Here is a 27,400-nt window from a genome sequence, read left to right on the forward strand (position 1 = left end):
GCCCGAGGCATTCCCACAGCCAGGCAGGTTGGTTAAGACATACCTAGCTGGAATGCAGTGGTCTGGCTGCTCGGGAGGACTGGGCTTGCTGACCGTCTGCCTCTTAGGACACCCTCCTCTCGTGCAACAAGCCTGGGGGGAAGCAGCTGCTTCTGATCAACAGATGCTGAAGAAAATATTTTATAAATTAGTATTTGAGGTGAGCAGTACCTCACAAACCTCACTGTTTCATGCTGGGGCCCACTGTACTGACACCTTTTACACCCAAGGAAACTGTAATACCACAAAGAGCTGGTCCTGCTGTTGCAAGTTAAATTTTCACTTCAGCTGTTTAAACCATGAATACTTTCTCTCTCCTCTTCCTTGAGACTTCTAATTCAGTTACTAGCAGCCCCCGACAACCTCAGATTTAAACCTCAGTATTATCAAGCACAGCAGAGAGAAAAAAATCTTTACAGCATTCAAATAGCAAATGGCCATTTGTGCTACTTCTAACACACAGAGCTGTGATGAACTTTTGTCTCTGCTCTCCATCTGTCTCACAGCTGCTCAGCAGCATAGCACATTGATTCTGCTGTTACAGACTCTCAGTTTCTTAATTCAACAATAAAAGCAATTCATGAAATGGTTATTCTGGATCCAAAGAACTTCTCTCCCTCTCTCAGTATGCATTCCTTACACGTCACAAAACCCAAATTCACTACACAGCACTTTGCCTCTGGTACAGAAAGTTTTGTTCCATTTTATTCTGAGATCTACACATGGGCATAACCAGCGTGCAGCCCACTAATGCTAACAAGAGAATAGAGACCAATGTATTTGTGGTTTATACCTTTCATATAAATTACAGAAAAACACCATTAAGTACATTTCCACTGCAGAGACCATTACGTAAAAGCTATTAAAAATAAACTTGGGGAGATGTGGTATTGGAGCTTTATTTACCATGCAGGGTAGGAGGATACTAGGCTTCATTTACATGCAGAATCATAATGAAGTTTGCAACTGCACTAAACTTCAGGCATGGTAGAAATAGGTGTTTCTACAATGTGCCAAAGCAGTTCCCCTCCCCTCCCTGACAGCGTTGGCCCCAAGGCTGCTGTAGCTGTGCAGACCCAAGTGATGATCAAACTTGCCAAGTCTGAATCCTACACAATACTAAAAAGATAATTTTATAACTTAAAATTACAGGCCATTCCCCTAAGCTGGCAATGAGGCTATTTTAAGTGGTAGAGACAAAGCGGTTTTTACTGCCTCTGTCATTGGCAAAGACCACTACTCCAGTACCCAGCAGTCAGCAGCAGAAATTACACCAGGACAGGGTGACTGTATTTTTACTTGCTTCTATTTGTGACAAAATTAGCCCTTTCCAACTCTACAACACACACAGCCATCCCAATTCTGGCCTGGAGATCTGTATTTAATGACTGACTGGTGCTAAGAAAGGCACTGCATTCAACGTCTCTACAACTCTGGACAGATAGTAAGGAAAGGCTAAGCCAGCCTCAAAACATCTCACTTGTGCACAACAGCTTTTCTTTGGTTTTGCTGTTTTCCTTTAACACTACAGTTAGACAAGGAGATTTTACATCCAGGTGTACCACCTCTCACCATCATTCTGTCATGCTGGAATACACAATTCCATTTTCAACATTATCCCTTTGGGCTGTATTTCTAACTTAAATAGCACTGACATATAAGTCCTAACATAAGGATTTTAAGAGGTTAAGAGATTTTAACTGCAGCAAGCACGCTAATAACTTGTAGCATATTAATTTCTGGGTTCCACATGGGTACCCAGAGGTTTAAACTGAAGTGTTCTGTCTCCTTGTGATGCTGCTAGAGAATAGAAATGCATTTAAATGGATTTAAATACAGACATACCTGAACCGTCTGTCCTCTGAGATGCTTTGTTCTTCCCACCTTTCTCCTTGCTTCCTTTTGTAAAGGTGGCCAGCTTGGTAGGGATCTGCTGCTGGACTGCAGCTGGTTTCTGGATCTGGTTGGTTGCACTCAAGAGATGTATTGGCACTTCATTCTTGAGGGCCAGAATGGGCCGGTTCTCCAGGGTGGTGCTGTCCCTGCGGACCAAGTCTGGCCGCTCCAGGTAATCCAGCCCAGCCACGCTCACTCTCACAGAGGATTTCAGCATAGGTGGAGAGGGTTCTATTCCTTCCCCGTTGAAGCTGATGGAATGACTCAGCATCTGGCTCTGTGTGAGGAAAAAGGCATTTTAAGTCTAATAGGGGTTTTCACCCTCTCCAGGACAATAAGCAGAGACCGCCCTCAGTCCTGAGAACATGAAGTACTTCCTAGTGAAAAGAATAGATAAGATGAAGCCTGAAGCTTGCTGGGAAACAGAAGGAAGAGCAAGAGTGTAAGTCCTGGGGCACTGAAAACAACCTCAGCAGCTTCAAACTGCTTAATACTGCACGTAGGAAAGGAATGCAAGAGCAGACTGCACTGAGTGATGATAGGATGGAAAGCAGGACTTTCAGATGGTATCAAAGAACCAATTTAATCAGACTTCGAAGTTCCCATTATGAAACACTGGAAATGTTTTTAGAAATCAACTGTACAAAATGCTATAGATGTTGCACAGCTCCTGCAATCACTTGCCTGCAAAATAGGGCAGTTGCTGTATTTAAAAAATCCTCTGTCAGTCACAATCAAAAATAACTTATTCTCCATTTCTATCTTTAAAAAAAAAATATATTCTCATTACCAGAGATTTTCTGGTAATTGTGGAATTTCACAGACTCTGGGGAACTGCCAAGCTCTGATCTCTCTGACAGCAGCCACCACCAGCTATTTCAGGTGGCGGTTAAAGGAGCCCAATAAAATGCAAAAATGGGTTAGTGCTGTAACAAGTGCAACCTTTATTCAGAAGCAAGTGGGTTAACAGAAATAACCCTCCAAGAAAACAAATTCCTCACCTGGCCCATTTCTGGGGAGAACGTGCCTGACACTGTGTTCTGCTTCTTCAGCTTCCTCAGCTGATCCAGACGCTCTTTCTCTTTCTCGACTGCTCTCTGGGCTTCCCTCAGCCTCTCCAGGTTGTGCTGATAGGCTTCTTGCTGCCTGTCCAGTTCTTCCCTGTCCTGATTCACCTTCTCCAACTTCTGCCGAGCCTCCTCCTCACGCTCCTGCAGTCGAGCTTCCCTGATTTCAAACTCCCTCTGCTGCCGACTCCTTTCCCGCTCCAGGCGCTGCTGCTCCAGCTTCAGCTGGTTCTGAAGCTTCTGGACATTCATCAGTTCTTCTCTCTGCTTTTCCAAGTTCCTCTGTTTCTCCTGCTCCAGCAGCAGATTCCCTCGGGTGGACTGCAGCCGGTATTGCTTCTCCCGGTCTGCCATGGTGGCGGTGGCTCTCTGCACCTCAATGTAACTGTCCTGCTGAGATATCACTGCCTGGAGGGGTTCAAAAAACATGCACAGCTCAGCAGAAGACAACGGCATCTACCAGGTTAGATCACTGAGTCTTTTGTCTTCCAGAGCAGATCTAAACTCCAGCTTGTACAGCCCATGGTGACTGAAACAATATTGAAGATGGCCAAGCAAATAAATTATGCTTATGTGTGTCAAAGTGAATGTTTCTTGCACCTAGAATTGTTACCCCAAATCAAATCAGTCAAAATATTACTGATTACAAGGCTGTAGCAAAACCAACTAATATATACACACATGGATATCAACAATTTAAAGAGGAAATAAGCATATGGAGCAGATGGAGCTCAAAGCAGCAAAACAATTAAGTGGGCAGGAAAAAGGAAACAGTTACTTCAGACAACAGCTCTAACACTTCCTTCAAAATACCAGACACAGTGTTGGTTTCCTTGAATCTCAGGTCTAAACTGCACTTCATTCTAGCTTTAGGGGATATTCTCAAGGTAGCTCCTCTCCACACCTGCATACATTTTATATTTAATGTCTAACAAATCTCTTAGATAGCAAACAGTGGTTTACCTGAAGGCTGAAGAGCAACTGTAACAGTGTTTGTATCCTTTGCACAAGCTGAAAAGGAGGAAAAAAAGCATTAGGCACTTAAGCAGAGCTGTTTGGATACATTAGACTTTAAAAAAATGTTTAAGCAGTGAAAATAGCCCATGGTATCTGTACAAAACCACACACAATGGAAGTATGGCTACCAGAGACACAATAGCAGCCAATACGCAGGCACAAGGAATTTCAGTATATTATTCTTGTGCAGATGTGAATCAGTGCTCAGCAACTCTCCTTGGGATTCCACAGATCACTCCTCACCATCTTCTCTCCACCTGAGCTGTGTAACAATCACTTCCTCCCATGCTTCAGCCCTGAATCACTACACAGATACAGCCCTCACAGGAGGCTCAGAGGCCAGTTTGGTCACAGAGCTGGGAACATGCAATCGCTCCAAAGATGCAGGAAAAGTAGTCATCCAGCTCCTTGAAATGTGTGCTTACATCCCCAGAACCCATCTTTGGTTTCTGTCAGGACTTTTATCTCTGCATTCATAATGTGTTAGAGATACAGGCTGTTAATCTGCTGGAATCCATAGACATTACAAATAATGACGTTTTGGTGGGTTTGTTTGGTTTTATTTGGTTTGTTTTTCCATGCTCTTATTACAACAGGGCTTTTTGCCATTAGATTTCTTAACAGCAGAAGTAACCTACCTGTGCCTCTATGGTAGGCTGAAAACCACTGCTCTCATCCAGCCTCATTCCATCACTCTGTAAAAAAGACATAGAGACACATGTTGGGCACTGGCAGTGCTGCCAGAATAAGCTGGAAGGCTTCGTCCCATGAGGGAACAGGTACTGCTGGAGCACAGATTCCTCCCATGCACTGAAGGACATATATCAAAAATACTGAAACCAGAGGCCAGGCTGGAACAGGAGAATGGTGATTAAAGCCAGTGTTAATGGTACAGCATCAAACAAGCAAATGGAAAAGTGATTTATCTTGTCTCTCGAGTGCTAAGCTACCAACTTACCCCACAAAGCATCCTTAATAGAGCTGAGTAATTTGACAGACAAAACTGTTCCAGTCCAGTCCTGCCAGCTATCAGGACTTTTAACTTTGTAAGATTTTTCTGCACCATTACTATGATGAGGAACACAAGGAAATGCATTTAAATCACTCATAAAATCAACATACGGTTTGAGATCCTTCTTCTGCATCAGAAGGGAGGTCATGGACTTGCACATCTGAACTTGCTGCAGGGCCTCTCCAGTCCCATTGTCTCTGGTCACCAGCACTGTTCTTCCTACCACCTGAAAGAAGAGTGGAGTATGAGGAGCTCACACCAGCACAGGACCTGGGAAAACTCAGTGAGTAACAGAGTAAGCAGAAAAACATAGTGAGTGTGAAGTCAGAACCAATACATAACTGCATGGCTTCTCCATGCTGATTCCAGCTGGGAGATCAGACAACAGTGGACTGCTCAAAAAAGTCTAAAAACTTGAGGAGAATGGGTTAAAATAAATTGGGACAGTAAGTTCAAATTACGTTATACTAGTTTCAGTCAAGGAGCCACGATGTCTGCATGAAAATAATTGGCTGTGGCTCCCAGAATTGCAGACTCATAACATGGAATACTGGTTAGTAGGAATATTCTATTCAAAGCAGCACCACTGTAAGTGTGGAAGGAGGTAAAGGAAAATGGAAACTACGTTGTAAAAAGTACCTATGTTATGACACATACAGAACATTTCAGAGACAACAGAAGTATTTTAGAGATTAATAACCAGTGAAATAAAGACCATTTGGTTTTTCAATAAATGCATGAAGCAAAAACAGAAATAAAGAGTATCTAGTCTTTCCTCACATTTCATTAATTAACTGATAAATCATCTATGCCGAAAGGACAATTTATATTATTTAAGGATTCAGCAAACCTCTAGTGACTGTGCAGATACAAAGTGGGAAAAAAGTGTTCATGACTCAATAATAAAAGTAGACAGCTGAATTCAAATTTTCTAGGTCTTCAGGTCAAGCTAATTTTTTTCAACAAAATTAAAATTCTGTGTGGAATTGTGGTAATTACAAAATATGGGTTAAGGCAATAAAGTATGGGTTATGCTCTTAGCATAACACTGACAGCCCTACTCTGCTCTCTAGTGTTGGTATCAGGAGTAAGAAAATCCAACATGCTGGAAATTTGCTCTGATCCTCATTTTAGAGCTAGGTGAAGCTTCCTCACATAAGAGCCTCAATTCCTCGTTCTCATTCTCTGTGCAGTGAAGGCACTAAAGAGCTAAGGAGCTCAGGAAAATGCTGAATGGTCCTTTTCTTACTTTTCCTTGAAACTGAGGGACTACTGTCATGTCCTCCAAAGGTCTCTGCTCTCCGTGCGAGTCCTGACCCAGAGTCATCCTCAGGCTGACAGGATCCACTGCCAAAGTGAGTGAAGATAAGATCCTGGAGGTTTTCAGCTAGGAAAGAGGAGAACGTGTCACGTAAACAGCCATGTCTATGCTGCCATACAAGTTGTCACGCTAACAAGTTTAAAAAAAACATTTAAATCATCAAGTCCATTAAAAGATCAGGTAGTCAGAGATGTCCTGCAGTACAGATGAGTTTTTCTTTGAGACTCGCTCTGTATGACAGGCTCTTTGTATACAGATGAGCTCTTACCTAACTGCAAGTTAAGATTATTAAGCCTTGAATGTTTGGGTTTTCTTTTTTTTTCTCTTCAGAAGAGAAAATATGCTTATGCTTATTTTCTTTCTAAATATACTATCTTTAGATAGGCTATTTTTAATATATAACCCTCCTATAATATTACATTTCAGGATTGGTGTATTATTAGAGCACTTAGTTACCCTTTCTGAACAGACTCATCCCAAGACTCCATTGGTTGATCCTTAACAAATAAACCAATCCAAGCTGTGCAGGTCTTCTACCTAAATTCACAAGTGCACTTCACCTTTCTTGCAGATTAGTTGTGAGAACAAGGAAGTCTGAACTATGTTACATAAAAGTATTATGTTATTACAGGATGGTTTTCAGGACCTGCTGCTGGTCCCCATCCCTGCACCTGAGTGAATGCCTCCATTCCATCTACCTTCAGTCACTGCAGACTTCAAAATCGTCTCTCCTTGCAGGTTTTCTGAGATATCTCCCCGAAAAAGCAGCCGAGCTCGGGATCCTTGGGAATGGTCTTCAAAGCCATTCATTTCAGACATTTCTGCATAGATTTGTTGCTTCTCAGTCAGACTTTGCAGAATCAGGTCGTCTTTCATGTTCAAACGCTCTAAAGGAAGAAACAAATCCAGTCAGAGTACACTCCCTGTAAGAGTAGAGTGTTCAATTTGGAAGATTATCACTCATTTTATGATCAGAGATATAATTAATTAAATGCAGAGATATAATTAACAGTTAAGGGGAAAACCCATGGAGCAGGTAAAGCTTATTAGACTCTTTATCTACTATTTCTATATAATCTTACACCATTGTGAAAGACTTATGAAGGAGAAACTTGATCACATCATGTGATAAAGAATTAGACAGTCATAAATCACAGACGATGCTGAAAAGCAGCTCATGGAATATATAACTAAGTCATTACCTTGAAAATCTTTTAACTTTGCAGCTCTTGCTTCAGCCATCCTCCTCTCTGCTTCAGGTTCATTAAATGTTCCTCCTTCTTCATCAGGACAGCTGTACAAAGGGAAAGACAGATCTATGCTTGATTTGCACATTAGATAATTTAAAACCATTTCAGGATTCAACTTGAGATTCAACCTTTTGCCTTGGATCTGGTTTATCCCAAGTGTCATTCTTCCTCCTTTATCCAAAGCCCTCTTGCATTTGACATCTGTGAACCAAATTTCTTGTCTCTTTTTTTTTTTTTTTAAAGATAAAAGCAGAATAAAGTCTTTGACTGGTTTTTATTGCATCTTTATCAGTGGCTTCTTCTCAATGAACACAAACAGAATTGCACACTAAAGTCTTAAAGAGAAAGTTGAGGGAGAGTCAAATGGATTTTTAAGATGAATTTACATCTGAGTGCTGCAAAAAAGAAGACAGATGAGCAAGAAATGAAGCCCTCCTGCTTTCCCTCCTGACTTACCTTTCCACAGCCCTGCGGATGTGTGCCATCCAGGAATTCCTCTCCTCTTTGGAGCTGGTGTGAATTTCATACATTTCTGGTCCTTTTAAGGAAGCACTAATTAAAAACATTGCCTTTTCCTCATTAGCCACCTCTCTCACAATCAGTTTTTGTAATGAGATAACTGGTGGTTTAGAGTCCTGTAAAGTAAAATATCATTTATTGCACTACATTATTTATGTTATTCAGGATTTCTGCTTCCTAGCTCCCCCCTCTTCCCTCTTATACAAACCCACCAGGAGTTGCAATATCACAATATAACTCCAACCTTTTCACATGACACTTTTGACATTGTTATTTTTTTTACCATTGATGAAAATGTGGAATGAAGAATGTGCATGTCAACACCTGATCGAACATTAAACTGTGTGTCAATTTAAACACCTGAGGATTCCCACTGGGTCCCAGAAGTCAAGAACAGGCTCAAAAAAATTTGCTCAAAAAGAGGCAGATGCAAAATTTGAAACAGAAAGCAAAAACCTAAATGACACCTGAAGAGAAAGAAGAGACCAAGAGGAAGTGTTAGAGGTTCGAAGCAGGCAAGTTAGCTACAAAAGAAATAAAACCCTAACACAGAGGTGTTACAGAGTGTCACGTCCTGAGAATAAAGAAACAAGGTGACAGATAGTGTATTGTATAAGGAGGATCAACAGGATTAGCTGTCAGTCTTTGCAGGGAAAACACATTTACAGAGGGATATTAAGTTACTAAAAACCTATCTAGGCTTCATACAGCATAGGTCCAACACATGTAGCCTAGAAAGTTCCTTCCCCGATAAAGCAGCTCTTTGTAACTGCTGAACCTTCACAGAATAATCTAGAACAGTAAGGAACTGAACTGTGAAGTAACATCAGGAACACTAGGTTTTTCCAACTTCCCTGAGCAGCTGTACTGCAATTCCAGTCGTGAGCAGATGTCACTGGAAAAACAGAATCACTAAGCAGATCCATTTGCTCCTCTCACTTGCTTGATTTATTAATGGAGAAGTAATATTAAATTTCAATTGAACTGTATACATAAAAATATGCAAAAAATTGGTCAGTCTCTAACTGTAGAGCATGTTTCCAGAGGGGAAAAAAAATCCACCACACAGCACCCTGTTCTGTGCATTAGGAGAAGGGTAATTTGAAAAGCAGTTGCTTTTTTTGAGGTCATTAAAATAGCTTTTGCCATTAGAATTCAGCTTTAATGTTAATGTCGTAAAAAAAAAAATACATTCAAGAAAACAATTACATTACTGGTTCTACTACGGCCATAACTGAACTAGATCAGAACAAAATGCACACAATTAACTGCTCTGATGATACCTGTGGAAATGCCCTGGGAAAGCAAGTGAATCCACTGAATGTTCTAGAGTGCTGCAGTAATATCTCCATTTCCTGTGTTTCAGGAAAGTTCTCTGGCCCCAGTAAATCTCAGGGCACTGTGACCACGGTCACCACATCCCTAATGGAAATGACAGATTCTTTCCCTGCACATTAAACAGAGGCAGGACTTATTTACAAGTGACTTTCGAAGCACAGTTCTGGTGAGTGTAATGTCTATGACTTGTACAAAAACTCAGTCTAAAAAATTTAGTGAAAGGGGAAGTTGCAACACAAGAAGAGGAGAAGCAGTGAACCTCAGACCACACTCAGGTCTGAGTGTGGAAACCACTGGAGAAAACCACTGGAGATGAGGATACAACGGGCTGATGCAGGAGAACGCTGGTTTGCACTGGGAGACAGTGGGAGGGATTCAAGAAGGACCAGAACTGCCTCAGAAAAAGTGATTCTTAATAGCTGGCTGATTTATTAACCTAATTTTCTTTCTGAACCTCTAACAAGTATCTACCATCTCTAATTGTGTTTTTTCTGTAGTTACTGTCACTGCCATAAATACTTTAAGTGGAGCTATTAAATAAGGAGAACAATACCTACCACTGATGCAAATGTGTATTTTTGGTCCTTTTCTTGTAAGAGCAACAGTACATCAGTCAGCAGAACTGCCAGAATATCTACAGTAACAACAGAGACAAGAAAAATCAAAAGAAGTCAGATTTTAAAGCAGAAAGACTGGTCCAGACTCAAAAAATCACTTAACTTATATTTCCTGTGGGTCAGGGAATAGCACATCAACATTTGCAGTATTGGGTCTGCTACTGCCTTTCACCTGGGCTGTTCACACTGTTCAGAACCAGCACAGCACAAATAGAGCTGATTCAAAGCTTGAAAACACCTACACAGGCATCCTACCCATGGACTCCAGCACTCCAGAGGGAATGTGTCTCCCTCAACAGCAGATTCTTCTGGAACTGCAGCTGTTCACAGCACCACCTACTCTTGGCTGAATTTTCTGTGCCACTGAAGCTTCTCCTTGAACACTTGAGCAACAAAGTTGTTCAGATATTCCCTGGTGGCCCGCTGTTTTGATTTTCTGGCAAAACAGGTATTATGCAGAATGAAGGTGTCATGGGGCTCACACGACACAGGTTTTGCAAAGTGTGAAGCAGATAATGCCTTTCCACAGGAGACTAAGTCAGAATGACTCAAAGCTTTGTCATCCACCTGAAGACCTTCCTCTTGAATTGGGAAGCAGATCAGCCAGATAATAAGCAAACAGCATAAGGAACTTATCATGCACCATTGGACAAGCCAAGAATAGAACAAGTGCTATTTCCTCCAATATCCTATTAAACAGGCAGGTTATTGTCATCTTATTTTATACCCAATCGATCAGTAATAAACAGTTACTAAAAAAAAAACCAAACAAAACCAAAAAAACACCCAACATAAATCTTGTTTCCCAGTTGCATTTTCCCCCTCCTGGTCCTTTACCTTTGAGTCTCCCTGATGCAGCTTTCCAGTACAGCATCCCATCCAGGAGGAGCCTCCTCTGTCCCATGTCATCCTTCCGGAAAAAAAGCCCATTCTTGCATTTCCCAGATGACTTCACCTCCATTTTGTGCATAATCTCCTTAAGTCGCTGCCCCTTCTCACACTCATTTACCATGGCATCTACATGAGTGATGGTGTCCTTAATTAAACTAAGGGCCTGGGTCAGCTCTTCATAATCTCTAGTTCCAGCTAAGGGAAAAGAGCAGCAGTCAGCCACATTTAGAATTTTGGAATGCAAGATAAGAGCCATCCAAACATTTTTTTAACATGAAGGTTCCATACTGAACATCTAACCATATTTCCTAAGAGCTTAAGTTTAAGAATAAATTAAAATAAAATAATCTCTAATAAACCAACACACTTGACTACTATGGGTTTGTGGCTGCAGACTTTGAACGCTGTCCTTCTCCAATGAGAAGGGCCTGAGAATTGGGACAGTTTGGCCTGGAGAAGAAAAGGCTTTGGGGTGACCTAATTGCAGCCTTTGAGCACCTGAAGGGAGCCCACAAGAGAGCTGGAGACTATTTACAAGGGCCTGGAGTGGCAGGACAAGGGGGAATGGTCTTAAGCTGAAAGAGGGCAGAGTTAGATTAGGTATTAGGAAGAAATTCTTCCCTGTGAGGGAAGAAATTCTTCCCTGTGAGGCCCTGGGACAGGTTGCTCAGAGAAGCTGTGACTGCCCCATCCCTGGAAGTGTCCAAGGCCATGCTGGACAGGGCTTGGAGCAACCTGGGCTAGTGGGAGGTGTCCCTGCCCATGGCAGTGGGGTGGAACACGATGATCTTTAAGGTCCCTTCCAACCCAAACCATTCTGGGATTCTATAATTCTCTTGACCCTCTGATGAGGTGAGACTGCTCTGGATCCACATCTAAAACAGCATCTTCAGCCAACAAAGAAGTGAGAAAGCAGTTAACAGCCTGTCCCTGCTTGTGTGAGGAAAGAACATGCAAAACATGGCAGAAAAGGTATCAACAGACAACTGTGAGGCTTCTAGAAAACACCCCACCTTCTGTGTTCTGAATGATCCGTTCCACCAGCACCGGGTACTTGGTGATGCGCTGGGTCACCAGGAGGATGCACTCCTGGACACCGAGTCTCCTCACGATGGGACAGTTCCCAATTTTCTAGAAAACAAGACACATCACACCCATTGTACATGTTGCTCTTCTAACTTCCTCTCCATTCACATGTTTTCTGTTTCAAATCATTTCTGTACATTAGGCATAGCACCACAAAATTAGCCGTACTCTTTTACTAAGGCAAAATTCCTGGTAACACTCAACAAATGGATTTTATTGCTGGAAAATATTTTAGGTATTTTTTTCAACTACTGTTAACTAAATGTGGAGTCAAGCAGGGAAAGTTCCAAATCTGAACTGTGTGACTGCCTATTGCTAACTGATTGTCTCTTTTTAAAGGATCAGTCCTTATATACATAGAATAAGTATTTTTTTAAAACCAGACACAACCACCTAACAGCCAAATTAGGCCAATAACAAAGAAATTAAGTCTGTATTTTACCACTGTATGTTCCCCAGCAGGCTGACCTAGAGAAACACATTCCTGCTTAGGCAGGGAGGACTGCAAAGCATAAGTTAGTGTGGCTGCAGACACAGCACACATCTGGCAGGAGAACACAGTACCAAGATCTATCTCTAAAAGGACTGAGGTTACATATTTTAAAACTCTGGTCACTTATTTAGTTCATTGAAAGTAAAGAGCTCTCACTTTAAAGACATCTCATGAAGATGAGCTATAAGTGTAGAGCTATGCTGGAAAGTTCACACAGTATCACTTACTGGTGACTGGAAAATTAGAATATTTACGCCTCTGCAGAGCCATAAGATTCAGGTTACAGCTTCCACTTTGACCATGTCTCTTCAGTCCTTCCTATTACTTGCACATTACAGTGTGCAGCAGGTATACAAACAACCCTGGAGCCAATCTTCTGGGTTTATAAGGATGATGTCGCGAGCAAAACCTGACTAAGGGTCCCTGCTTTTTCTATACTAGCTCATCAACAGTATTTCTCATTGATTTAATTTATTATCAAGCCAATTTACCACGATGGCCACGCAGCAGGGCAGCCAGAGACAGAGCCATGAAAACAATCTAAAAATACAAGAAGCCAACAACCCCTCAGACAATGAGAATAGGCCTTCCACCCTGCTCATTCATATTTAAGAGATCTTCAAGTACAAAACAAAGCCTGAAGCAGTGAAGTATATTTTGCATAGTCAGAACGGGAAACCTCTGGTTGTTGTTTACCTTTATTAAGTTTTGGAATTTCTTATTGCTTTGGAGCAGGTCTTTATAGTGACTAACAGCTTCATTGTGTCCACAACAGAACACACCGTATTTTTCTTTCATTCTCTCCCCATTTTCACCTGAAAACTAATCAGAAATATAAAAATCAAAGACATGAGTCACTCAGACTAAACTTATCTCCACTACAAACTCCAGGTTGTAGTGCTTTTTTAACATGCTTTATGCTGACTGATTTCTGAGACATTTCTTCAATATTTCAATTTCTTCTGTACCAGAAATAAGATTTATGCAGTTCGACATGTGAAAGCTTGGAATACCAGAAGGTAACCAAAAATGAAATTATTGTAATTATGAGAATTTTTAAAAGGATTTCTGGGCCTCTGCACTTAAGAAGTCTGAGGACTGTAAAAGCTGAAAGGCAAAAAAGGGATCATGATATAATGATAGAAATTTTTGCATCCACTCCATGTAAGAATGGCGCTAAAGCTCTCATGAGTTCAATGGATCTTGACTGCATTTTCTAAAGGTTAGAACCAAGAAGTTTGGCATTAACTGCAGGAGAGCCATGTTTGGGATGGACACCAGGAATATGTTTCTTTCCTTCTGGAACAGATGAAAAAGAGAAACAAAAAATCTGCAGTCACATATCCCACAACACGTATAAGCACACGCCCAAAGAACATTCAATGAACTTTTAATGTTATTTGTGATGATATATTCCTGGGAGTTATGCTCCCACATTGCACTGGGAAGATAATCTTAAAATCAGGGTGAAATCAATCTTTACATAACATCACTTTACCCTTACAGTTGGCTTTTTAGAAGTTTCATAGCGTCAACATCACTGGTAGAATTTAATTCACACCTGTTTTACCAAGAGGTCTCCAATGTTCTGGATTATATAATTCCGGTCACTGCCTTCTTCCAAGGATTCCTTCCGTCGCTCCTTTAACTGGAGCAGGAATTGCCCGTGCATCTCCAGCAGCTCATCCACACAGGGGAAGAGCTTGTTGATCACTACATTTGGGAACTGCAGCTCCTCTCTCATGGCTTTGGAGTACACCTTCAGCATGATTTTCAATGTTCTAACATGGTGCATTTCAGTCTGCATTAGTTCTGGGCAAGGGGAAATACAAAAATAAAATCAAAAAGTCATTTATATGCTGTGCAGTGACTGCTGAGATATAAGAGCAGGCTCTGAAACCCACCATCATCTTCTTCACCACAGCCTTTGCAACACTCATGTGAAGCTCTTAAATTTGCCTTGTTAATGTCCCAACCCAGCAGTGACTGTCCCCGTTTATTTAAGGACATCTCCCAGTGGTTGTTGAGCTGCTCCCTAATTGTACAGCAGGGCTTTGCTGCCTACAGAGGCACACTGAAACCTGTGGGTTGCTTAAAAGCATTCACAGAAGAAATTCTGCACGCTAAGACAGGTAACAGACCTGAAAATCTTCACGTGGTTTTAGTTTTCAAGTACAAGTCAAAATTGGAGCCCATAAGAACGATTTCTGCTTTGTTTCAAAACAGTGGCACCATGAAATAGAAAAAGGTTTAAGAATAACAAATAACTCTTACCATAAATGACATCTTGCCTTTTTTTAACATTTTTGTGTCTATTTGCATAAGCTTGTTCCACTGCAACACTCCAAGACTCTGCCTCAAACTCATGAGCATCTGTTTCTATTTCACTCCGGAGGGACACAGAATATGCATCTAGACCAAAAGCACATTTAATTCCAATTATTATTGTTTCTCATCATATCCTTCATTACCATCATTAACAACAACAGGAGTAAAAACATCTCAGTGCTGCTTTAGGACTGTGTAAGAAGTTGCATAACAACCCTGAAAAGCACAGAAATTCCATACCTTCCAGAAAAATGGAGTCTGCTGTTGAAGGTGCAAGCGAGACAATGTCATCTGAAGTCTGCTTAAATTTTAAAAAGCCTGAATCCCCTTCATCCATGTCTCCTGAAATCAGTCTAAATGGCCAAAGAAATTAGACCAAAAGACCAATATAGAACATTTACATTTTTTAAGTTACTTGACACAAAAAAACCCCAAAACAAAAACAATCCAACTACTTTAACAAGCATCTTTCCTAAACTATAGTGCAATTATCTTACAGCGAACAAATAAAAGGCATCACTGCACTCTTTAGACAGTTAAATCAATTTAGAAACTCCACCACTGAAATATTACAGTTTAATTAGAGCAGCATCAGCAGAGTTTGTAACTTCTGATTCGACAGTTTAAAAGGACATCACCTGGTGACAAGCCACAGTTCAGAGTACAAGGGCACTATCACTGTGAAAGAAGCATTACTGGGACACAGCAAAAGTAAACAGCTACTAAAAACAGTTGATAGCTTTGAGTTAGTCTACTATTTTCATCAAGGTATTCTGCAGTTTAAAACACTGTTGTCTCCTATACCAGTCACCACTAGAACAACCTAGAATAGCTGAACTCAGAGGAGATCCCTGAATTTCACAACAATTCCAGACAAATACATCCACAAAATAGATCATTTAAACAGATACTCAAATACTGCCTTATTTATAGGATATCTTTTGTCACACAGGACAGAGGAACTAAAGACAAGGTGATTTAAACAAAAAAAAAAAGCATATTGTTCAGGGAAATAACTTTCAGCATTAAAAGCTCAATAAAACCCTTCTGAGCTTGAAAACCAATGTTCTGTAACTGCTTTTCTTTTCACACTGGGGAAGGGGGGCAGCAGCTGAAGCCAGAGAGTTAGAAAAGAAGCAGTCTACTCACCCAAATTTACTAACAGCTCCAGCAGCGTTCAGTGAAGCCTGAGAGTTCCCTCTCTGGGCGATAGTCATGCCGAGGTTCCGGGACAGTGCTGGGGTGCCATCCGCTCCCAGGAGGAGACTTCGAGGCTGCTCCTTCAGGGAAGTGGCTAAAGAGGCAAAAATGGAATTGGTGCTCAGAAAGTGAGGCGGGCACTGCAGCTCGCCTGCCCTCAGCCCTCGCTCTGAGTGCGGCCGCAGCACCGACAGGATCTTGGATGTCAAGAGCTCATTGTCCAAAAAAACATTCTCGTTCCATTTTCTTGAAAAGGAACCACAAAAAGACAGTTCGGGATGAGCTGGAATCGCATTGCTCCTGCCGCTGCTTTTTGAATTTGTATTCCCCATGCTCACCACTGGCTGCCCTCAGACTTGGCACAGTAAAGTGGCCCCAGAGATGCTCTGTTTTTATACTACCTGTGATCCTTCTAGAAATGTAAAGCTGCCACTTAACTTACTGTATTGGCTAAATCAGCAGGTCTGAAGTGCAGGAAATTGGTCCCTACTGTGCCCATTTAGTGTGGAAATTGCAAAGTATCTTCTCCTTTAGTAAAACACCAGAACCTACACACAATTATTCACACCCCACCGTATAAGGGCATAGAACATTTCATGGCAAACAAGAAATATCAGAGATCACAGAAAAACCACAAGTTCTTTGCAATGCTTATTGCTCACAGCAATTTATATCTGCATGTACACACACTGCACATAATAGATACCAGAGCTAAATTTAATTTTAATAAAGCAGCTTTTTAATGCTTTTTAAATCTAGGCAGTCTGTGAACTGGAAAGATATTTGAAACTTTAATCACTATTACACCATATGTGGAAGCCTGTAATAGACTTATAAAAAATGGATACAATTATTTAGTACTAATGTATGTAATGAATGATAAGGACCAGGAGACAAAATACATCCTTTTAAAAAAGGAACTTCAGTGAAGTCAAAGACAAAGACTCAGGCAGATGATCTTTAGAACTGGTCCCTGACAAGGTCTGCAGCTGGCCTTTTTTCAAAGTGCTTTTAAGGACATAGGAGTGGGAGAGATCTCTTGGATCCTTGAACCCAGGGCTCTGCCACTGCAGGCACAGACCAAGCTCCTGTCACAGTCCAGTGTCAGGGAGGCACTCCAGGACCAGGAGGCTGCTGCTGCAGGACTTCAAGGGGGTCTCCAGTTCCCAGACAAGGTTTGTGCGTCACCAATTTACATCTTTTCTAGTAAACACTGGCATCCACCCATCCCCGAAAGTTCCCCCTTCTTAGTCTGCACTCCTCAGTGTACCTTCACTGATAATTATCTCTTCCTCCTCATCTGCCTTGCTCAGTGAAGCACAGTTAAACCAAGGTGGTTCTTCTCCTGAAACAGGTTTTCCCACATTTTTTCATATCCCGTGCTCTACGTCTGCTTGTCTCTCATTTCATCTTCATCGACACACAAATTGTTTTAGGGCTGCAGGGGAGGTTTCATCAATGACATTTAACAGAAATTATATCACCACATCTTTTCCAGCTGGAAATACCCTTCCCAAAAGCTTGGCTTTGAAAGCTCCTGGCTAAACACACAGAACATTCTCAGTCTACAATAAACTGGGTAAACTGAGTCCTTTCCATCAGCTCCAAGTGATGAGTTCCAAGTGATGAGCTCCAAGTCCCAAGAGGAGACTAGATATTAGCATGATTTGTCAAGGCAGATTTCTTAAACAAAGGCTTAATAACCAACACCCCCCCATTTCCATTTGGGGAAGTACTGAAATCATGGCCATTGAGTTCTCTTTCTGTGTTCCACAAGCCAGGAACATCAAGTTCGGTTTTACAACGATAGGCCAAACCTAAAAATCTCCAGAGGCAAAACGTGGGGAGAGGGATAGGAGACACACAGTTTATATCTTTCTTACAATTAATTTCTCTTTTACATTGATTCAACATCTTTGGGGTTTTTTTGCTGGGCACTGCAGCGTGCAGGGTTATGCTGTGGGTAAGAACATACAATGCCCAGGCTATTAGCTGTTCCTTTAATTTCCAGCCTCTGCTTTTGACTACGGAAAATGAGCACTGGCTGCCTGGCAGAGTCTGCACCGAGAAAAAGCCATTTTCTGAGTTCAATTAGCACTGTCTGCTCGCTGCTGAGAGCCCTCATCGATCACTGTTACCCTCACACAGACCAGGCTGTGGTACCACAGAGCTGCTCACAACCAGCCCCACAGCCAACTTCTCCCATTTCATTAGTCCTTTTTCCTATTTTAGCCTCTGCACTTTCTCCTAAATGCACAAACCCATTCTTGGTAACGCAAACAGCCACTTATCTCCTTATAACAATTGTTCCCCGTGTTACTTCTTGGTAAGAATTGTGTCATGAAGAAGCACCTTCTAATGTAAATGTACCTGAAAAAAACTGAAATACCCAGAGCATTGCCCAGAAAACGATGTCAGTTGTGTTCTGACAGCTGTCAATCAAAAAAATCTGCTCTAGTTCCACTCAAACACCTTAGAGAAAAAAAGTCTGTTCTCTTAATGCAGACCTTGTAATGTCTACAAATTAAAATGCCATTTAATACACCTGCGACCATGATGGTCTTTTCCAGGAGTAAAAAGATATTTCAGAGCCTATGTTGCAAGAGAGCTGTTCTTTCTTCTTGTTTTTTTTTTTTCCTCTCAGATCCTTTTTTCCTACTTTGTTTCAACAAAGACTTATGTTCAGACCATTAGTGCTAGCTTGTCTTAGAGATTTCTAGCAACCACTAGCTGCAGGCAAGTTTTAAATAGACAATTATGAAAATCTGATGTAAAACAAAGTTCACAGTTCTAGTCTTTTCAGAGGCCAGAGAATAGACAATCAATGAAAAACGAGCTTATTGATCCCTTTTCACCATGATATTTTGAGGTTACACAGCAAGAAGGTATAAAGAAAAATAAAAAGATAAAGAGATAAAAACACACAGGAGATTGCCAGGAGCCTCTAAGCCATTCCCCACAGAAAAAAAAATGAAGCCATCTTATTAAGAGACCTTCTCTATACTTCAATAACACACTGTGTATAGCCTTTAAAACATATTAAAGAAAAAAATACAATCGAACAGATAAGCCTTGAGCACAGAAATCACTCTTTAGTACAAACCTGGGGAAATGCACTGGGGCGAACTTTGTGGAGATCCAGAAGGTCTGTGCTGCAAATCTTTCTGCTATAGGAAAAAAGACAATATTCTTACACATACAGACTAAACTTTCAGTTCTAAATGAATCAGATTTTTCCTATCCTATAGCACTGACTGTAAGTGAAGCTGTACACTGAAAATACAAAAGATTTAACACAGCAACAGCTCTGAGTTTTTTCATGTGTCAGAAGAGTGGCATATAGACATTAACACTTTGAGTAAAAATCCCATGAAGAATAAATCAGGCTGAAATACAACTAAAAACGAAGCTACAGCTGAATTAAAGCTATGATAATTAATGTATTGAATGAAAGCAGACCTTTTATGTTGACAGTCTTCATCTACTCTTTGCTGTTGTTTAATTTACAGCAATACTGACTAAACTAACCCAGCCAGTTTTCATAAAAATTTCAAACTGCATCTTTGGTAATTCTTGCAACCTTCTTGCATATTAAAAACCATTGAGATACAATTAAATAAGTAACACAGTCTGTAACAAATGGCTTTTGGAGAGCTCCTCCTTGGGGTTCTCATTTCTGACTTCCTTCCTCACCCCCATTTTGTGCCACTCCTCCCTCGCTGCTCTCTTCAAGGGTGGTTTGTCAGGGCTCATTCAGACGTGAAACTTTGGGTGATGGTGAAGAGTCAAAATGAAAGCACCAGAGCAAGTGAATCTTTTGGTTTAAAAGGAAAATGCACAATGCTCTGAGATGTTTAAAATTATATATCAAAAACCTCACAAGGACATTTCTGCCCCCAAATGAGTTACATTCTATATCACCAATTGCTGAAAGCACTTCCTCTTACCTCTAATTGCTCAGGTCTGAGCTGCTCTGCTCTCTCTTTTCCCCCTCACAGTACTCCCTAATCTGCTATCAGTCTCTGAAATCATCAACACTTGCAGGTTAAAACAAACTAAAACTCCCTCAAGTATTATTAGTTATAAGGGGAAGGAAATGCTTTTCAAAACCAATATCAGAATAAAAGACCCTGGCAAACAGACATTTACCTGAAACCAACCTGTGACCTTACATGCAATCACAGGCACCACGGTGACACAGATTAAAAATGAACAACTTTGCAAGGCAAAGTTCATCACAGTTCACAAATGAAATCACTTATTCTGCATTGCCCAGCTTAGAAACAACACGCAACTCTTAGGCCCAAATTGCCCTCCGCTCCTCAGCTCTGAGATGGCACAACCTATTAAAACACAGTGGCACAAAACTCAAAGGTACCATATAATTCAATTATGTTCCCCAAAAAAGTGATGGGTTTGAGCATTCTTATAAGGGTTAGTCACAGTTCTGAGGCACAAGGTAAGTAATTTTCAGTACAGCAATAAAATGTTTCACTTTATTTTCCCTACGTACATTATCATTAATTACTATAATGACAAATTAATAACTACTCGATGTCTTGAAGATGTAGGGCAAGATTCTGTATTGACGTAAACTAAACCACTCACATAAATTAAACTTACTATGTCAAGCCTTGTCATATAAAAGAAGAACAAATGTTAAAGCCCACCTTGGGTCTGATGCTGCTGCATTCAGCCAGCAAACTCCTGCAGTTCTTATGGACATTCACTGCACAATCTGAAACACACACACCAAAAAAAGTCTTAATTATGCTCGTCATTCCCACTGAGGGAAAGGAAAAGTGACATGTAATGGATCTGAATTTTGAAAGAGATGCAGAGTAAGCTCAGGTGTTTTGGCAAGCATCCTTGTTGTGTTTGTTGTGGTCTTGATTTTACACTAAATACTCGAGTTTTTTTAGTAAGACTCAGGATCACTGATAGTGCAAGTCGCACATGGAGGCGTACAGAGCCACTCTGGAATGCAGGAGCAGTCTTCTGCTGGACCTGCACTCAGAGCACAGCCTTCCTCATCTTTTCAAAGGCTATTTTCCCCTGTCCCTCCAGTCAAAATTGACACCATTCAAGAGGGCAGCAATTTCTTTGGCTCCATAGGAATAGCTGCCTTTCTGCATGGAGTATTGCTGGGAGCTGAGCTGCAGTAAATTAAAGATCAAAACGCACCCCAGAATCATCAGAGCGCTGCCAGCACCACAGCATTACCCCTCTTCCAGCTTCACAAAGGAACCACTCCCAGATTCAGGAACCAAAGCAGCCCTCTCACTCAAAAGCCATAAACCCATTAATAGTACAGTAAAATCCGATCCCTTTTTTTCCTTGTGATAACTACTGCTTGACAAAACAGAATGACAATTGGTCATGTCAAATATTTTCCACAGTCTTTCAGCCCATCTAATAATCAAGATCCCTCATAAAAATCAAAGCAGGACACAGCAACTCAGTAAAGGACATTAGGATTTGTGTCTTCCCATATATTTCAGGCATGCCTGTTAAAAGAGAAATTGAGCAAAACTGGGAAGATGAACACCATATCTGCCAGAGAAAAGCCTGTTTATGTTTAAAGCACAGAGGAAAAACCATTAAAGGTCTCTTCAGAACCATCCTCCCTGCCTGGCGCCAGGACTGGGGATCTGCTTTAAGGCTTCTGGCTGGCCTAGAGAAATGCTCACTTGTGTTTTCCATAATTTCACAAAGAGTCTGAGAACAGGCCCAAAACACTTACATGGAAATAAATTAATAAAGACATAAAAACAGGACTGAGAGAAAGACTGAGTGCACAGACCTGTAAGATGCTTACACATTATGCAACTTCCTCGAGTGTGGGAAACAAAGTGCACAGTTCTGCTCACCAAAAAATTCCACAAAAACAGTCACCTCCCACAACTTTTCTCCTATTTGAGATATTCCTACCACTACCACACCCCACACCAAAAGCCAAAAGGCACTTCATCTAATTTCAAATGTAAGTGCCTCTGCAAACGCATGAGAAAAATGTATCAAAATTATTCACTTGCTAAAACCATGTAGAGAATAACAAATATATTCATTATTTCAGCATTGATAAGGCCTCCCCCTCTCACCAGGAAATGAAGAGCTTGTTAAAAGACATGCCTCAACAACAAACAAGCAGTTAACAACGGAAACCACTTTTCTCCTGAGACAAAGGAACAAACTGGACAACAAAAATCACCACACAAAAGGAAATAGAGAAAATTCTCCATGACATCAGAGTCCTGCTCACAGACAGGTTCCTTTCAGGGCAGAACATGAGGACTGCTGGAGGCAGTGTTCCTACAGCCACTGCCTTCCCATACAGTCCTGGAATCCACTGCATTTATCTAGAATTCTGTAATATAGTCATCTTTATGCATTTTATCAAACTTCAACTAGACATTCCTATTCCCTGACATTTACCTATATTCAGTGATTACATTCAGTAATTCTTTTCCTATCAAAGATTAGTGGGACCAATTCCAGTTCAAAAGCTTGAGAACCTTGTTAAGGTAACTGTAAAAGGGATCTCACTTAAAAATGGGTTTCAATTTTAAAACCACTACTTGCTCAGCTAAAGATAACAACTTACAGCGCTCTTAGTAGGTATTTTTCACTTAATCAGCTGACATATCTAATAGTGCTGTGCATGACTTTCCTGCGCTGCAGAAAGATTCTTTACACAACAGGAGAGAACATACTGGAAAACAGAGAAATGCTACAGAAAAGCCTCAGAAAACTGCTGAATCCAAGGACTTGATTATCCACGAGGTTATTTGAAATGCATTTACTCCACGACTTCCAAGGGGCATTATTTTTGCCCACAATTTTGAAACCTGACAGAAGAATCAGACTGTTATACAAGCACACTTCATTTTATAAGACATGTTCCACCTTCCCCTATTCAACACACTGTTGCAGTCACTGCTGAAGGAAGGACACCTCAATTCAAGATTAGAACACACTTTTGAATACTAGTGAATGTGGTTTCCTTTTTCTGCATGTAAGATCTCCATATTCTTTATTCCTATTACTCTGCATTCTTATTCAGCCTCTCCGAACAGGGTATCAGAGAACTGCACGGGTCAAGAAACAGTGAAAGGAAGAATGAGGGACAGGGGACAGCGAAGGAGTGACAGGAACCCGCACACATGGAGGCTGATGTTTAAGAAAGTGAAGGCTTGTTACAGGTGTATAGAAATATCAGACCTCTAACAGGTGTATAGAAATAACAAAACTCTACCCTCTCCTGCAAAAAGCAGCATCAGTAAACTCAAAACTGACAAAGAAAAATATTTTTGCATGTACCATCAGTAACTGGTAGCATTTGGTCTTATTCAGATCAAGAATTTGCGAAGGTACAAAAATAAAATGGACAGTTCTTTTGGCAAGCTCTTCCCAAACTGGAGAGGCACAAAAGGTATTCCTGAGAAAGGTAGAGATAAAAACTCAAGAGCACTGCAGCCGGGCTCTTCCCTGTCTTTTCTTTCCATTACTCCCTGGAACTGCAGGAAGATTTATTTGGCAACAAAAAGCAGACTCTCTGAAGGATGACAGAAGAGCCACAGCTCTGGCCAGTGCTGAGAACACCAGGTAAAGTGCCAACACACAGAGAGGATCCAAGAATTTGGGTCACCTCGATCGGATGGGAACAGTACCACTCCTAGAGCTAAAGGTACAAGAGCCACCGACACCTCACAGAGGGTGGGAGCTAAGCAAACCCACTGTGGTTATGTCTGGGCTTTAATCAACAGCTTTGGAATTAAGGCTGAGAATTTTGGGAGCATCACATTAGCCCAGATCTGCTTACTGCAGGGATTGTCACTCCCTCGGAAGCATTTTGCAGGGGCCAGTGCCAGCGATGACCTAATGACAGAGAAACTGAAACAGGGGCCTCAACCAGCAACGAAATATTTAAGAGTAAAAGGCTCATAAACACCATAAAAGATCCTATTCACAATTGAGAGTAATGAATTTAATAGCTGGAATAACCAAAAAACCTTCCCTTATTAATGAGATGTTTTCCCAAAGGCTCACAGTAACTAATTTACAGCTTAGGAGTATTTTATTGGACAACACATGATAACACCCAAAAGCATCACCCCGCTCACAGTATGTAAGAGGGCACCAAAACACGGTGGAAAGGAGTAGGCAAATGCATTTTCTTCCCCAGCAGGAATACCTTCCAGGGGATCAGACACTGACAATGTCCTATAAATATCTCCCAGAACTGGATTCCAGGACAAATCTATGACTCACCAGACATTACGAGCACTATGACCCTGACCTTTGGTCTGGAGTGGTACTGCCCAATAAAATAACTCTTAAAAGGCCATTTGCAAACAACTAACACACAAAACCACTGTGATTAATCTAAAATTGAACTGCTGATTTTTTTTTTCTCAAGGAATTTTTTTTGTAAATTGTAAATTTGTAAATTGTAATGTGTTTTGTAAATTACAGATTAAAAAAACCACTTTAAAGCAGTGTAAATTCAGGCAGGGACACCTTGTAACATTTCAATGATAAAAGCAGTTCAAGCACTATTTTAATGCTATTCACCACGTATTAAATCCAAGCATCAGAAGAGAGCCAAGGACAAAGAGCTGCCTTGTGAAATTAATAATTTTCCTGTTTTCAAGTGTCCAATGCTTCAGGGATCAAAGACCTCTTTCCTCACCCTTACACCACATAAGGAACTCCTCCCTCTTGAACTGACAAAGGAAACAACCTGCACATCAATGACTAATCCAGAATACAAAATCTGACTCTGTACCCAGAGACACACGAGACAGCAGCTGAGAAACATTTTGAACCGCTACTGCATTCCAGAATAAGCAGAGGCACTTTGTGATAGATCTCCTCAGGAAAGAGGAGGAGTCTCAGTGGACCATAGGAAGTTTCTGTGCTGGGTAAATCCAGGTCAGGTATCTTTAGGAACTCGGAGCAGATTTAACTTTGTCCTAGTGGCTCTGGTGGCCAGTGTTTACTTGTCTTCTCATCTGCTTAATTACGCAGAGGCAGAAACCAAAAGCTGGAAGGGTGCAGGGAGATGAGATACTTCACATTCTGAAATAGAGACACTCCACGCCAGAGAGCAACAGCACTAAATTATCAAGTTTCAGCCTCCCTCTTAGAGCATTCCTCTTTGTCTCCAAAACAACCTATAATTACTTTCTCACTGTATTTGGTTTTATTGTCAAAATATCAGCAAAACAAATCGGGGAGAGGGTTTGTGTTATTCCTAAAAATGCAAGTTCTGGTGGCCAAGGGGTTTTCTTTACAAAAACACATAAACAACTGATGTTTCTGTTTTTCAAACAACGCCAAGTAAAATTTCCATATTATCCTAAAGAAAGACAAGTCCCAATTCGATTCTCTCATGCTGAAGCCTTCCCCCATTGTAAGAAATGCTACAGAACTGAAGCAGCAACTATGACAATCATAAAAGGTATTTAAAATATTTCATAGGTAAACAGGAGGTGGAACTACAACACACAATGTCCGATGGCTCCTGTTTGAGAACCATGTTTCTTTTTTTTTTTTACCATGTCAAAGAGAAACTACCAAACTACCCCTTGTAATTTCATAAATTTAAACAAAAAGTGCCAATTAAAAAAGGCACCTACAGAACTCTCTAAAGAGGGGAGTGAGAAGGAACTGAGAAGCAGCCATTTCTCCTCTTGGTTTTACATAGATGACACACAAAATCTTCAAACAATATTCAGAAATTATGCTTATTTATTAGAACAGCAACACCAGATATAGCACAAGAAACAGTTAGAAAGTTATTTGTTCAAATCACTCCCTGTTTCCCACCTCCTCCAAAACCCCTCACCGCCCTGACCTCCTGCCAGGGGCTCCTTTCCAGCACACTCGAGCTAAGCTGATACCATCTCCCACTTCTCTCCTTCAGGTGCCAGGGCTGGGGAATATTTAAAATGGGTCAGTCATCGCAACTCTGGATAAAGAGAAGATTACACTGGTTTTTTTCCGAACACATTTAAGGTCTTTTCACGCACATCCCGGACTTCTGAAGGTACACCAGTACCTACAATGTGTGTAAGCACCCAGAGGACGAGGTGCAGGATTTAATGATCACAAGGATGCTCAGACTAAAACTGTGGCAGAGAGGGACACAACTTCACACCAGGCTACAGCCACTCGCCTCCCTAACAACACACAGCAACGTTTCACTCCTTCTTTAGCCCCTAAAAGAGCTTTCTAATGTAAACACTGGATCTTCCAAGCTGCGTCCCGCCCCGCAGCTGAAGCCATGAGCTGCAAAGGTCGGGACGGCTGTTAAACCTAAGGGATTGTCACAAAGGGACGATCAACCCGTCGCCGCGGCCAAACTCCGGATCCCCCTCGCGCCCCCCAGCCCCCGGGGGGCCGCGCTGCCCGCACAGCGACCGGGGGCGGCGGTCCCCACAGCCCCGGGGAGGGGTCCCGGTGGCCGGCGACTTGCTGAGGCTGGGGGGCCGGGGGGCCGCGGGGAGTCGGGGGCTGGGGCCGGCGGGCGCACTGACACACCCCAGTCTCTTACCGGACTCGCCGGGGAGCCGCCGGTTCCCTCTCGGTCCCGAGAGCCGCCGCCACAGCAACAGGAAACGCCCCTGTGTCCCGGAAGGAAAAGCGGGATGTGAGGGTGCGCCTGCGCGGGCGGCACAGCCGAGGTGGGTCTCGGCCCCTCGGGGAGGGCGAGCGGAGACTCGCAGCCTGTGTCCTACCCTGGAGGAGAGCACACAGACCCTTTCCAGACCGTGTTTTCCCTCAGGGAGGGCACATAGCCACCGCCGACCAGTGCCTGTCCCTCAAGGAGGACACAGCCACCACAGCCCGCGCCTGCCCCCCAGGGTGGGCAGAGCAACCCATAGCTCTCGCTTTCTTTCAGGGAGGGCACACAGTCCTCTTAGCCCATGCTTTCCTTCACGGAGGGCACATGGCTACTGCCGACCAGCAGGGAGTGCATGGCCGCACATACCCTGCATGTTCCCCTAAGGAAGGGCACGACCACCCACAGCCCGTGTTTTCTTCTCGTGGAGGGCTCACAGGCACACACCTTCCCTGAGGGAGGGCACACGGTCCCCCCTGACCCACGCTTTCTCCTCAAGGAAAGCACAAGCACCCCAATCCCACATCTCTTCCTCAGGGAGGGCTTACGGCCCCCTTAGCCTGTGGCTTCCCTCATGGAGGGCTCATGGACAACCCTGAGCCCACGCTCTGTCCTCTGAGAGGGCTCACAGCCACCCATAACCTGCTCCTTCCCCTCAGGGAGGGCACATGGACACCCATAGACTGCTCCTTCCCCTCA

The 27,400-nt window shown here is 42.1% G+C and overlaps 1 protein-coding gene across 4 annotated transcripts in view; it reads right to left on the reverse strand.

The window, feature by feature from the left end:
- The window catches only part of ARHGEF18 (Rho/Rac guanine nucleotide exchange factor 18), a 49,480-nt gene that overhangs the window by 4,956 nt on the left and 17,124 nt on the right, over positions 1–27,400 (reverse strand). Inside the window, exons 1-21 of one of the 4 annotated variants that reach the window (XM_027668119.1) lie at positions 26,633–26,705; positions 20,745–20,812; positions 19,178–19,238; positions 16,024–16,168; positions 15,115–15,227; positions 14,821–14,958; positions 14,108–14,358; positions 13,243–13,368; positions 11,981–12,098; positions 10,914–11,162; positions 10,017–10,093; positions 8,059–8,237; positions 7,555–7,646; positions 7,051–7,239; positions 6,281–6,418; positions 5,142–5,257; positions 4,658–4,714; positions 3,966–4,013; positions 2,937–3,410; positions 1,885–2,212; positions 44–166 (exon numbers count right to left, since the gene is read on the reverse strand). In XM_027668119.1, coding sequence (XP_027523920.1) covers positions 44–166; positions 1,885–2,212; positions 2,937–3,410; positions 3,966–4,013; positions 4,658–4,714; positions 5,142–5,257; positions 6,281–6,418; positions 7,051–7,239; positions 7,555–7,646; positions 8,059–8,237; positions 10,017–10,093; positions 10,914–11,162; positions 11,981–12,098; positions 13,243–13,368; positions 14,108–14,358; positions 14,821–14,958; positions 15,115–15,227; positions 16,024–16,091 — 2,884 coding nt within the window. In that variant the 5' untranslated portion in view covers positions 16,092–16,168; positions 19,178–19,238; positions 20,745–20,812; positions 26,633–26,705. Of the gene's footprint in view, positions 1–43; positions 167–1,884; positions 2,213–2,936; positions 3,411–3,965; positions 4,014–4,657; positions 4,715–5,141; positions 5,258–6,280; positions 6,419–7,050; positions 7,240–7,554; positions 7,647–8,058; positions 8,238–10,016; positions 10,094–10,913; positions 11,163–11,980; positions 12,099–13,242; positions 13,369–14,107; positions 14,359–14,820; positions 14,959–15,114; positions 15,228–16,023; positions 16,169–19,177; positions 19,242–20,744; positions 20,813–26,632; positions 26,706–27,400 lie in introns of those variants that run through there. The other 3 variants (XM_027668118.1, XM_027668120.1, XM_027668117.1) reach the window with 3 other exon arrangements.

This window comes from Corapipo altera, unplaced genomic scaffold (assembly GCF_003945725.1).
Source record: "Corapipo altera isolate COAL_440 unplaced genomic scaffold, ASM394572v1 108, whole genome shotgun sequence".
Lineage (NCBI taxonomy): Eukaryota > Metazoa > Chordata > Aves > Passeriformes > Pipridae > Corapipo > Corapipo altera.